This window comes from Rhopilema esculentum, chromosome 1 (assembly GCF_057945365.1).
Source record: "Rhopilema esculentum isolate cy_ngs chromosome 1, ASM5794536v1, whole genome shotgun sequence".
NCBI lineage: Eukaryota > Metazoa > Cnidaria > Scyphozoa > Rhizostomeae > Rhizostomatidae > Rhopilema > Rhopilema esculentum.
Genome location: NC_142815.1, coordinates 1,518,148 through 1,531,270, shown reverse-complemented (window position 1 = coordinate 1,531,270; position 13,123 = coordinate 1,518,148). Strand labels below are relative to the sequence as shown.

The 13,123-nt window shown below is 37.4% G+C and overlaps 1 protein-coding gene across 6 annotated transcripts in view; it reads left to right on the top strand.

Moving 5' to 3' along the window:
• The window catches only part of LOC135690253 (talin), a 64,874-nt gene that overhangs the window by 49,530 nt on the left and 2,221 nt on the right, over positions 1-13,123 (top strand). For 3 of the 6 annotated variants that reach the window (XM_089109023.1, XM_089109039.1, XM_089109005.1), the window contains 16 exons: positions 388-489; positions 749-922; positions 1,662-1,811; positions 2,780-2,899; positions 3,765-3,884; positions 4,582-4,728; positions 5,415-5,768; positions 7,478-7,603; positions 7,993-8,109; positions 8,763-8,948; positions 9,188-9,292; positions 9,873-9,978; positions 10,983-11,107; positions 11,453-11,497; positions 12,053-12,178; positions 12,763-12,825. In XM_089109023.1, coding sequence (XP_088965149.1) covers positions 388-489; positions 749-922; positions 1,662-1,811; positions 2,780-2,899; positions 3,765-3,884; positions 4,582-4,728; positions 5,415-5,768; positions 7,478-7,603; positions 7,993-8,109; positions 8,763-8,948; positions 9,188-9,292; positions 9,873-9,978; positions 10,983-11,107; positions 11,453-11,497; positions 12,053-12,178; positions 12,763-12,825 — 2,166 coding nt within the window. The remainder of the gene's footprint in view (positions 1-387; positions 490-748; positions 923-1,661; positions 1,812-2,779; positions 2,900-3,764; positions 3,885-4,581; positions 4,729-5,414; positions 5,769-7,477; positions 7,604-7,992; positions 8,110-8,762; positions 8,949-9,187; positions 9,293-9,872; positions 9,979-10,982; positions 11,108-11,452; positions 11,498-12,052; positions 12,179-12,762; positions 12,826-13,123) is intronic. The other 3 variants (XM_065207758.2, XM_065207755.2, XM_089109096.1) reach the window with 1 other exon arrangement.

The following is a 13,123-nucleotide window of genomic DNA, read 5'->3' as shown; positions in this document are numbered from 1 at the left end:
TTGGAATGCAAGCTCTTTATGTGCTGTAATGTTCTGTGTTTTATTTAACTTTTCTGCTTATTAAAAGGAAACGCTTTTGGCATTATGTTAATGGATTGTATATTTTAAGAAACCAATTCGCTCAGAAAGCTGTTTAGGTCTCCTAAAAATTCCTGTTTGATTGAACCATTTTTTCAGCCAGATAGGAAATTTCTTTTTCTTAGGCCATAAAATTTTAAAGTCATGTTAATCTAGGAAATCTTTTCGTAGCTTCTGACCTTGTGGTACTCCTCAATGTTTTCAAAGCCCTCTTCATATTTAAGCTGTAAATCTTAAAATGTAATCGCATTTTTATAATATCAAGTACTGGTCAGGTCATTTGATGTTCTGTGTGTAATTTCTTCACAGGGATTCGAAGAGAGAATTATGTTGACTTGTGCGCAGTTACGCGAAGGAGTTACCCCCGCAGCGGTTGCAGCGAAGTCAGAACCAGAGCATCTTGGTCACAAGGTAACGCAGTTTTAACATAGAATAATAATTTTGTCGTTCACCTCTGTTTTTGTTTCCAGAAATTCTAGGACTTTTTTTAGTTTTTTTAAGTTTTATGACATCATCGTTGGGAACTGATTCGTATCAGTGTGAGATAGTAGTCAATTTCTTGACTTTTGACCTGTAGCCCTCGACATTTTTTTCACTTTGTCCTTTGATCTTTATTAATCTTGATCAAGTCACTTTGTCCTTTGTCGCTATAAAAATTTGTTGTTTTCAGGTGGCCTACATCGCCAATTTGATCTCACCGTTAGCCGAGGCTGCAATCGGCTTCGCATCAAAACTCACTGGAGGAGCAGAGAAACAAACAGAGATTCTTGATAAGACCAAAACAGTCGCTGAGTCTGCTTCTCAGCTTATTTATGCTGCGAAGGAGTCAGGCGGCAATCCAAAGGTAGCTTAATCAAATTAACATCACACATTTCAGTGAATGCTGCATACGTGTACAGCGGCCTTATGAGGCTACGTGGGAAAATTCCTAAGGAAATTTTAGGTTAAGATTGGTTTGTCAGCATTTCTACACAAGATATATCAATTTCATTACATTCTGTCAAAGTTGGCGGACTCTTTTGTAGGGTTGAATAGACCACCCCGAACTTTTGGGTTTATTATATTAAATGGACTATTCGAATATCAAAGAAAAGTATTTAAAATTACGAAAAATAGCGAAAAAAATTTGTTGCCCCAAGCTTCACCAGAAAATCTTCACCTCCATCCCTTTCCCATATCTTCTCTAATATCTCCCCCAGATTTTACTTCATATCTCCTCCCTGATCTCCCCTCATCTCTCCTCCCTGACCTCCCCTTATCCCCCAGACCTCTCTTTATCTCTTCCCCAAAGTTCCCCTCATCTCGCCCCTTAGATCTCTCCTTCCACCCCTTCCCAACCCTCTCCGATCCCCTAACATCTTTCCCTCCCACCCCTTCCCACCCCTCTCCGCTCCCTTGCCATCTCTCCCTCCCCTCTTGCTCCCCATAATCAGACAGCTTTATGTAATTCCCTATTTACACTTTCACGGACAAAGCTCATTCTCTGCTTCGACTTCAAAGCCCATTCACCCTGAATAATACCCTTTTTACTGCATTAAATATCGAATCTCGCTTTTGCTTTCACTTTTATGTGTTTCGACTAGGCCGCTCCGCAATTACATTCCGCTGTCGATGAATCTGCGAATAACTTAACCGAGGCTATCAATGATCTCACGAGGCAACTTGAAGAGATTGCTGGAGACACCGGTGTTGTTGCTGTTCTTGTTGACTCTATCAACAAAGCTGTGGCGAGGGTAAGTTTATATTCATTAAAATCACCCCCCCGTTCTCGTATTAAAACGTGAACGTAGCATAATACCAGTTTATTGCAGAACGGGAGGTTGACTCATTCAGTATGATACATAAACTTTTGTCTGTCCAAATTAACATTTGGCATATTTCTTCTTGACTGCTTTGTAAGTATTCATAATCTTCATTTTCCAACATTTCACATCATACTAAAAGCTTTTTTTCAGACGAAGAATATTTTAGAAAATTATAGAATGTTGGCTTCTTTCAATGCCATTTTAATATATACGCAATATATCAAGGTACCGAAATAAGGATACGTTTTATCTGAGGATCGTGTTAAGTGTGAAACTCAGGATCGCAACTTAGACCTGTCCCCTTCTCAAGGGTATTGTCCTAAAAAGTTAGGAAATAGGAGCTCTGCTGAAGAAGCCACATTCAAGACCACACCCATTGTCACACCCTGTTTATTTGTATTTGTGCTTAATACTCTCTGCTGTGTTTATAATATCACTCAAACTATTCAGCGACACTAAAAGGCTTATAAAAATTGCTCATTTATGAAAAATCAATAGCTCGATGAATGGGTTTTCATGTTACCGAGATTTTGCCCGACAAATCATATACTGGCCGTCGTTAATGGGGGCTGACCCCCCCCCCCAAAAAAAAATCTCTCTAAATTTTAACAAGTATAATTTTTACATTTCCTTGAATGGATCATGTGAAGGTTTCTTAAATGGAGTTTAAGTAAAATCTTTTATTTGCTCTCCTCGCATTGTCAAGAGAAAGAAAAGTTCAATCACAGCAGTAAATATCTCTAACTTAATATATTCTTGTGAGGTTGAACATGGCCTTCCTCAAAACTACTGCATCGCTGGATAGCCTTCCTCCGGCTCACAGCAATGGAACCGACACATTTCCTGGACCCTGGACTGCATCTCACAACATTTTTTTTAAATCTGTTTAATTTCAGGTTGAGATGTACATGCATTACGATCCAAGCCAGGACAACCAGCCCAAAGAATCTTTTGTCGAATGCCAGGATAGTATGGTGAAGGATCTGAAGGCGATTGCACGACTCAGCCAGGACATGGTGGGTAAAGGGGCCATTTTCGATAGTATAAATCTCAAACCATGCTCTCAACGTCAATTCAATTCAACTCAGTCCAATTCATAAAGATTCAAGACAGTGGCGGACACCTGGTGGCGGTCACCCCCCCCCCCCCTAATATTTACGAATAAAATAGTCTTTTGTTCTAAGACAGTAGAAAAATATGACATCATCTTATCAAAATAATAGCCCCCCTCTACCCCCATCATTAACCAAGTGGCGGCCACTGATTAAAGATTAATTAAAATCCACAAATTTGTCAGTGTACTGATAACGAAAATGCCTCGGAAAGTTCATTAAGCTGTCACTAAATTCCATTTAGTGAATCAGTTTTTGCTTGAGATTCTTTTGAAAAGAAAGTGATTGTTCACACATTCAGATTTTATTTTAACATTTGTATAAACGTAAGAGTAGCCGAAAAATGAAATAATTTTCAATCACAATTTTTGGAATTGTGTTTGGAAAACAAGGGACGACGCAAAAAGAAGTCCAGCTCCTAGTTCAATGTTTGAGAAATATAATTGGACATTAGCCCATGGTTTTTGGTCTATTTTAGTTATCTAACTCATTAAGTAATGTGAGAAATGGCACTGTACTTCTAACAAGTTGAAAATTATTTCTTTGTTTCATAATTTTAATTTGGTACACTCTGATTGAAAGCGAGTTATTGAACCTACTAACTACAAAGGGAGCAACTAACCCTCTATCTCTCGCTCATTTTTTACACGATTGAATGATGCCCCCCTTATAAGAACAAACCCGTCAACCCTGCCCCCTCCCTCCTAGTCGAAAACCCTTAAAGAAGGCTATGTCAACCATCCTGTATGGTGTAAATGAACCTCCGTAGGTTGGAAGAAGCAGCTCAAAGCCAGAAGCACTTGGAGGCCTGGGGCAAGAGATTTGTAAGCAGTATAATAGATTGGCTGACAATGCAAGGAAAGCGGCTACTGCGACAACCAATGAAGAGGTATTTCTTATACTTTAATGTTCTGTTCTGTGTTTTACACCGGGTTTCAATGTAGCTTAGCTGTGAAATGGCGAGAATTCAAAGTCAATGCAAGTGATCAACTGAAAAATATGGTATTCTCGACACAGATTTCGTCATATAATTGTTTTTTTATACAAGTGGGCCTAAACAACATTGAGAGCAAAAATAGCTCGTTTTTCATCTAGGGGTTCTTGGTAAACGGCAAGGTTTAAGTTATCAAAGGATCGTCTGTCAGAATCCCCTTTCAGCGACAGTATTCTGCTGAAACCTTTACATCTTGTCGATTGAATTACGAATTTTAATTGTGTCATTTTTGAGAGCTGTTTTTAAAGACTAGTAAGTAAACAATCGTATCTCTTTATCAGAAGTATTGCGAGAACTACACCTGATATGATATAATTTGCTCGAAGCATCTTGATTCTGATCAACTGACAGATTTTGAAACGCTTCTGAAAGTAATAAATAGACAGATCTTTACATGATATGCCTAATTTGGTGCTGTTTTTGTTATCACTCTTTCATTTAGGGTAATATTTTGCCCCTGTTAGCATACCTGTCCTAGATGTTTGGTTCGTCCACCGCTGTTTATTTAGCATAAAAACTGAAGATGAAACTTGACATTTACGACGAATTCAAAGCCCTTATATCAATTTATATTGATGACTTTTTCTTACAGATTGCCAAACGGTTGAAGGACAGTGTGCAAGGTCTTGGGCAGTCACTAACGGTATTGGTGCAAACAGCTGGAAATATCCAGGCCAATCCAAGCGATCCATTTGCCAAACGAGAGTTGTCAGAGAATGCGAAAAAGGTAGCAGAAAAGGTGCGTATTTCTTCAAAAGCTGGAATTTTAGAGTATTTTGGTTGCTAGTGTCAAAGGCTGATTTCGTGAATGGATTCAGACGTAGAGTATTGGAGGAAGAAAAGGAGTGCTAACTGGTGTAGATGAAAGAAAGATAGACTGAACAGGCACCGCAGAGAAAGAAGACTAGGAGGCTATAGCCCCCCACCCCACTTTTCCCAAAATGAAAAAAAATTTATCAAATTAAACCAGTCAGACCACTTTTTATTCGGTTTAAGCCCCCTCACCCCCACATTTTAAGACCTCCCCCCGCTTTTCTCAACGCTCCGCGGTCCCTCCTGAAATGAAATGGAAGTAAAATAAACAGAAAGAAAAATATATCTGTTTTTTCCTAAAGCTCACTGAGAAGAGAATGATCAGCAAATCTAATCAGATTTTCACTGCGCACTAGCCTTGGAAGGAAAAGTTGTCACATCACTGGATTTGTTTATTCGAAATTGATTGATACCCATCAAGACAAGGCTTACGGTGAATCTAAGGACAGAGTAGACACGTTCCATCGATCACTTCTCGGATTTCTTGTTTGACTTTGGAGCATGGAAAAAAATTCTCCTAAAATCCCAAATTTTCCAATCAGATAGGACGCAAACTATTCTTTTAGCCAGTCTTTTTCTCTGGAAATCAACTTTCCTTTTTCTTTTTGCTAGGTATCATTTGTCATGGCAACGCTGCAAGCAGGTTCCATTGGCACCCAGGAATGCATTAACGCAGCCTCAGCGTTGCAAGGCATGCTGGGTGATCTAGAAACCAATGTAATGTTTGCGCAAGCGGGAACTTTGAACCCAGACGACGACGGCGAAACATTCGGTGACCATAGGGAGTCTATACTGAAAACAGCGAAGAATCTTGTTGAGGATACCAAGAATTTGGTTGTTTCAGCACAGGGAAGCCAAGAGCAGCTTGCGACTTCGACTCAAAATGTGCTGTCAAGTATGAATAAGTTATTGGAGAATGTTAAATTTGGAGCCATTGCTTTAGGGTCGGATGACATGGAAGCACAAGTAAGTTGGAATTTTTCATCGTCATTGTTTGATTGGTTCTTAAAGGCATTGAGTCATGATAAAATGGATTGGGTATACCCTAAGTGCCAAAATCCGCTGAGTCATGATTTTCATGACTGCAATGCTATTGGTTGACCTGGAACTGGTCACATGAACTCACCTCGTACTGATTGACAAAACAGTTTCCATCAATAGCAAGTTGTCAACAACGGATGCAAATATCACATGAGACAGTAGCGATCACGCCAAAACCAAATGACCCCTATAGAGAAGGCCTATTTACCATGACTCAATGCCTTTATTAAATCATGAGCTTTTATAGGCACTTTGTCCCGTCTGTCAACGGTTCATAGTTAACAATACATTGTGCGGTGAATTTATGGCTGATAAAACCTTGAGAATTAGTCTTACGTTTACGATTTCCTACGTAACAATAGGTCTATTGTGTAGTCTAACCAATAGGAATTTAAATCACCATCGGGACACAGTGCTGTTAAGTTTGACTAGCCAAAAATAAATTATTTCATAAGTCTTGTTTAAATTTCATGAATTTTTCCCAGCATTGGACTGTTGAAGCCTTTGGAATATAGAGTGTCTCTCGCAGCCTCTTTCTAGGAAAAAGGAAATTTGCTAAAACGAGTCCATTTCTGTTTGTGCCCTACTTCTGTTTGGTTATATCAGCATTCGATTTTACCTTGGTTTTCATCTTGGAAAATATTCGTTTTAGCCCGATTTTAGCTCTAATTCTATATATATATATATATATATTCAATAGCTCCTAACTTTAAAGTTCTTTAAAAATATAAATAGATACTCAATAAAAAAACAACTTGGTTGACGTTTCGCTATAAGCTTCTTCAGAATAACTAACACATACATCTGGAGCGTAAAATAAGGAATACGGAACAAAAGAACAAAAAGTAACACATTTTACAAGCAAGAACAATAATAGCTAATTATATATATATATATATGGTTAACTGCAAAAGTAAGTATGTGATCTATCTACTAGAATGTATAAAATGCGGTTTACAATACATTGGTAAATCAGAAACACAAGTCAATCTACGAATAAACAACCACCGAAAAGACTCAAGTAAATCAGCATCAATACCAGTTTGCCAACATTTTAACAACACTTCCCACAACTTCAATAATGACGCGAAATTTATATTAATTGAACAGCTTAAGTCTCTTGAAGGCGACAAGGAACTCTTAAGATCTCGACTGCAACGACGAGAAGACTTTTGGATAAAAAAACTGAAAATCCTAAGTCCGCTTGGGTTAAACATGGAACTCAATAGCCCTATATAGGGCAATACATTTCATAACCTCGTTTTCCCAATTCATTCGTGCATTTTGTCAAACAACAGACTTTATTTCTGGGGTGAGGTCTTACATCATATTAATAAACAATGAAACGTCACATTAGAATAGCCTATATTTAGATATGCTTTATGTAATTGGAATCAGTTGATTGCCATGAATACGACAGAAAGTCGAAACTAGTCGGCAAAATTTGCATTTTTACTAGTGTACACGTCTTTTCAACTGTACAATATATATATTTTATATATATATATATAGAGGAAGATTTGCAAAGATCATTCTTGTTGATTATTTGGCCTAAGCTGAAACGAATCTCTACAATAACACACTGCCAAAACGAACCTATCATCTGATTGACAACTTCATTGCCTCCTTTTCAGGTTATGCTTCTGAACGCGGCCAAAGATGTGACGTCAGCATTGAGTGATCTCATCAATTCAACAAAGAATGCTTCTGGTAAAAGTCCGAATGATCCTTCAATGGATGCTTTGAAGAGCTCTGCAAAGGTAATCAAAATCAGCCTGTTAATTTATTCTGCATAATTTTGCATAAATTCGCCCATCAAAGAAAATTGCTCCAATCATTGATGACTCTTTCAGAACTTGGCTTTTTAATTCAAACTGTCGCTTGCTGATTGACATATAGTCTTTTCCCTCACTACCATCTGTAACAGCTATGTCGTTGCATATATTTGCATGAATTCTGTATAATTTATGCATAATATCTGGCTATGATTTTATAGAATAAGCGTAATATATACATAAATTGTGCATACTTAATCCCTGTTCTGCATAATTTTTGCATGAATAATGCACGTATTTTCATTGAAAACGCATAACTATGCATATTTAATACAATTTTCTGCATAATTTACGCATGACTCTTGCTTTTGCAGACGATGGTTACCAATGTTTCATCACTGCTAAAGACGGTTCGTAGTGTGGAAGACGAGGCACAGAGAGGCCTAAGGGCCATTGAATCAACTGTCGATGCTGTCAAACAAGCCGTCATTGTAAGTTGCCGTTCAATGGTTTATCATATTTCAACTTTTTGTTGTACCTAACAAGAATGGAGCATTTAAAGGTTATTGCGCAACCGGCATGCTTCGCGGCAGTTGTCTTGAGAAATTGACAGTGTTTTGTATTTTCATGCAGTGCGATATTTGGCCGTTTCTTTGAATTATTGTCGCAAAGCATGCCGGTTGCGCAAAAGCCTTTAATTCATCGACGCAATTTTTTCCAACAACTTCTTGCAGCAACAGTTTTTCAATTTCCAATGCATTTTAACTATATCAGTAATTTAATTTGAGTGCATCACGAACCGAATCAAATATCGACTTGGTCTGTGTAGTATAGCATGGTCGCTTTTCTTATCCCGTCGTGTGACTCATAAGTAAGTGGAAGCCATATAAAGTGGAGTGACTCGGTGATCTTGTTTTCACTGAAGACTAAAATCTATGACGGACAACAGACAGCGTGGTTTATTTCTAAAGCCGACTAAAAAATGGTAGACAGAAAGTTTGAGGTGGTAGGAAAGATCAGTTAAGGAGACTGGATAATACATTTTAATTTATAGTTCATAAGAAGCGAAAATTGCATATCTCAGTTTTCGAGAGTTTTGTCTATGTGTATGCTTAGTAAGGTAAAACGTATTCTTTGTATTTAGGTTCTTCAAGCCGAAGCTGAGCCAGAACGAAAAGCCACTCCGGAGGAGCTTATTAGGTCAACAAAAGGTGTTACCTTGGCAACTGCAAAAGCTGTTGCTGCTGGCAACTCTGGTAAACAAGCTGACATTGTACAAGCAGCGAATGTTGGAAGAAAAGCTTGCACAGAAATGCTTATCATTTGCAAGGTATACAGTGTCACCCTAATTACATTTGTCTCTGCCTTAAAAGCAATTAAGAATCAGTTTTGTACCAGGGGGGCTTTTCAAGAATCTGTTTACAACTTAGTTGCAATCCACCCCCTGCTAAGTGTGCAGTGCATATTCATAGCCTATGCTATGCTAGTTTTCCAGGAGGTGTTCATTGTAATTTTTTCTACTTTTGTTTATGAAATGCTATTTTAATACTAGCTTTTTCGTTTTTTAAGGCTGCTGCCGCCACCGCAGAGTCTGCTGATATCCGCTACGCAGCTATCATCAAAGGTAGAGAATGTGCGCAGGCGTATTGCAATGTCTTGGATCATGTTCAGTCGGTAAGGCCTACTTTCTACTGAATTTTTAAATTTTATGTATACTTTTCCATTGAAAGATTCGAGTTTCAATCCATGCAAGGTAACGATGCATTGAAGTTCACATTGCCTGCTTCAGAGAAATTGAAATGCGAACGCCATTTTTAGAATGTTTGAATTTTGATCCCACAATCTGAGAAACATAATGAAATACATCTAAATGTGCGAAAACAGCTCAGTTCATAAGAAGTTCGCTGAAATTTGGCCAGTGGCTTCTTTCCACATCAAACCTCTGTAGACTGGTTCTGTTCATAACTTTGTCTTTGATTGGCGATATCTCACCCAATTGATAACAGATTTTGGATATTTTGAAGTTCTTCTCAAATCACGATTCGCGAATCGTATTTTAACCTTGATTGGAACCCTTATAAATAAATAGTCTTTACTTTTACAACATTAGCGTCTTTTCAAATCATTGATTGAGCAAATTTGTGTATGTGATTCATGATAAGCAATTTGTGATTTGTTGATCAAAACCCTTTATGGTTAGTGATTCATGGTGCTTTGATTCTTATCGATTGTCTCGCCGTTATCTTCGCCACAGATCGTCCAACATCCAACACAACAGAAGAAAGTCCAACTCACAATTCACTCAAAGAAAGTCGCTGATACGGTAACTGATCTTGTCAAAGTTGCTGAAGAACTCAAAGGTAAATAATTGTTTCACTGTGTACAATTTGGGAATGACTTTGAAAATAGAAAACGTTTTTGAACGTACCAAGTTTTTTCGTCCTACACAATACACGACTCAATCTTCCTCCGTATGAATTTTTGCACTATTTACCTTCCTCAAAATGTTCCTTGTATGCTTTAAGTAAAGGCTCGTTGAAATTGAATTCAAGTAAAATCTATTGTTTGCGCTACTCGATTTGTCAGGAGAAAGAAAAATTCAATTACAACAGTAAATTCCTATTACTTTATAAAATCGTGTGATGTAATGCGTTGCCTTCCTCACAACTACTGCATCGTTGGGTAGCCTTCCCCCGGCTCACAGTCGTGGAACTGTCATGTTTTCTGGACCCGGCTTCAGAGTAAGGAACGCCAGAGCAATGTTCGAAAACTCAACGAACTATATATACCCAATTATGGATCGAAATTGAACCTCAACAGTCACGTGCCTTCCTTTGCTGACTAGACAAATTACAGCTTCCACATCTCACCCTTCCTCCCTAGATCTTGTAAACTTTTGAAGGTTCCACACACTTCCAGCTTCTCAGAAACTTTTAACTTGTCTCTTTTCAAAGCTAAAACTAAGAAACTTCATCTACCCTCCCTTTCTTCCAAACCACTCCCTTCTTTTTGCCCTTGGAAGAGTTTCGCTATAAGCTCCTTTCCATAGAATCACCAACTAGAAAAAGGCTTTAAAATTTTTTCCATTGAACGTTCAACCTATGTTCCACTGTTTCGTTATGTTTTTGCTAATTTTCTACGTTCCAGATTCATAGCCCAACTCTATTCGATATATTTGACAATGTTCTTGGATGGATGGAGGAAAATTTCTATTTTATTTGGACGAAATTTTGAAACATTTATTTTGTATCGTTTCTACCGTTTCTTGTTTTGTGAGACTTTAGATTTTTTAAGTCTGGTCTCCCTTTAAAACCTATGGAATTTGTAAAGCGAATGTCTGGAATCGTCCCAACCTATTTTTCAGGGACAGAATGGGTCAACCCAGAAGATCCTAACGTCATTGCTGAAAACGAATTGCTTGGAGCTGCAGCGTCGATTGAGGCCGCTGCGAGGAAGCTTGCTGAGCTCAAACCACGTCAAAGACCAAAGGTCAGTCATTTCTCATTGGTTCTTTACGTAATGTATTTTCTTTTCACCCCCAAAACTTTTTTCATGCCAAAGATACAGTATATGTTTTCAGCCTTTTTTAAGGGGGTCTTGTCTTGAAAACAAGATTAATGAAGAAAAATACTGTAATTAGGCGATTTCCTTATAAGTCTGAAATGTATAGTTTAAAAAAAAATTTTATCATTGCAATTCGATAATCTTATGTTTTTATCTAAAAATGTCACTTTTCTTACGGATTAGTTTAGAATAAACTATTAACAATTCAAACTTAATGTCGTTGGAAATTCGAGCCCAATTTAACGGAAATCAATTTGTTGTTCTTAAAAGCTTTCTGCAGAGCAAGTTGTGGACGAATTATTAAAAGAGAAAGAGGTAAAATATGAAGGATAAATTTGAATATTTAAATTTATCACTAGCGATAATATATTAATTCATATAATTATCTAAATGAATAATTATGTAAACTGGTTGGATATAATTTGTATGATTAAAGAAATGATGAAAGTAAAATCATTAAAATATCTATATTTTCAATTTCCATCAGAGTTAATTAAATGATGTTAATTCGATCAATATTTGTTAAATGTATACGAAATATTTTGAAAAGAAGTGCTATATGTTTAAAATAAGTAAATGTTAAAAAAGAAGTTTCGTTGAATAAGAGTTAAGATAAATTTCTCTTCGTGAATTCATTTTGCTAATGAATTTACTTTGAAAAGTATTATCAACAAACAAGATTTAAAATGATATTTCCGATAAGCTTTGATTTTAACATAAATTTTTAACATGAGTTTTTTTAATGTTAAAGTCTTTAAACCCAGACTCGACGAAAATCGTTATAAATTAATCGCTTAAAGTTATACTATTTTACCAATTCCTACTAACTCCAAAAAAATTTTCCACGATATATTGTTTCTGTTCTTGTAGCAAGCAGACGAAAGTCTTAACTTTGAAGAGCAAATTCTCGAAGCTGCCCGTGCAATCACAGGTGCCGCTAGCGCTCTGGTGAAGGCTGCTGCATCGGCCCAACGAGAATTGGTCGCCTCTGGAAGGGTGAGCTTTTAAAACTTCTCATTTATTCTAATCTTCAATGATCTTTTATCCAAATCTTCACAAGTTGTCTTAAAGGTACTTGTAAAACAAAGGGTGAGAAAAAATCCTGCATTTTGGTCTGAAGGTGCAAAATATTGGTCCTTATGATTAGTTCTAGGATTAGTTGTGAATGGGCCTAAATTTTGTGGAAGTTCGTTTCTATTAATGTGCGATTGCGGATGCTGAAATTACTTTGTCCCTATATGCAGTTGTTGTCTTGTCATATTTATATAGCATTTATATCAATTTTGAACAAGGGGCAGCGCGGCTCTCCAAGTGAAATTGCAGCCTGTCCAGGATTGTAGATTGGTTTCTTTAAGGACCGCGGAGCCTTATTGCAGATTTAGGACGGTTGAAGGTTTTTGAGGGGGCTAAAATAAAAACCAGGAGCATAGCTATTTTTGTGTGGTTATAAGTACATTTTGGAAGTTATAGAGAAGCTAAATCCCAACAGCCCTCTCGCTTCCATGGTCCCTGAGCTTTTGATCAATTTTTTTCGTTCTTCTCTCAGTTCCCTTAACCAACCTCTAATTTTGCTCTTTCAGGTTTGTTCGCCATCTTCAGATCCACATGACGATGGGCAATGGTCTCAAGGCCTGGTATCGGCGGTAAGCCATTCTCGATCCATATGTATTCTTACACACAAAATAGCTTTCAAGGCTAATATTAAGGGTGTCTTTTGGTCTACGTAAAATTAAAAACAGGCCATGGCTGAAATTAAGATTAGCCAGTTCCTTTGCACCCTGAAGCTTTGTCCAGGGTTTATATTCTCTGTACAGAATATACTTATTTATACCTTATATATATACTTGTGAATCAACAAAAGCTCTGTAAAGACCCCTTCTCTATGTATTCCTCTTTTTCGTTTATTTCATCCCTCTCTTCTCTATCACTCTCTGTCTGCTA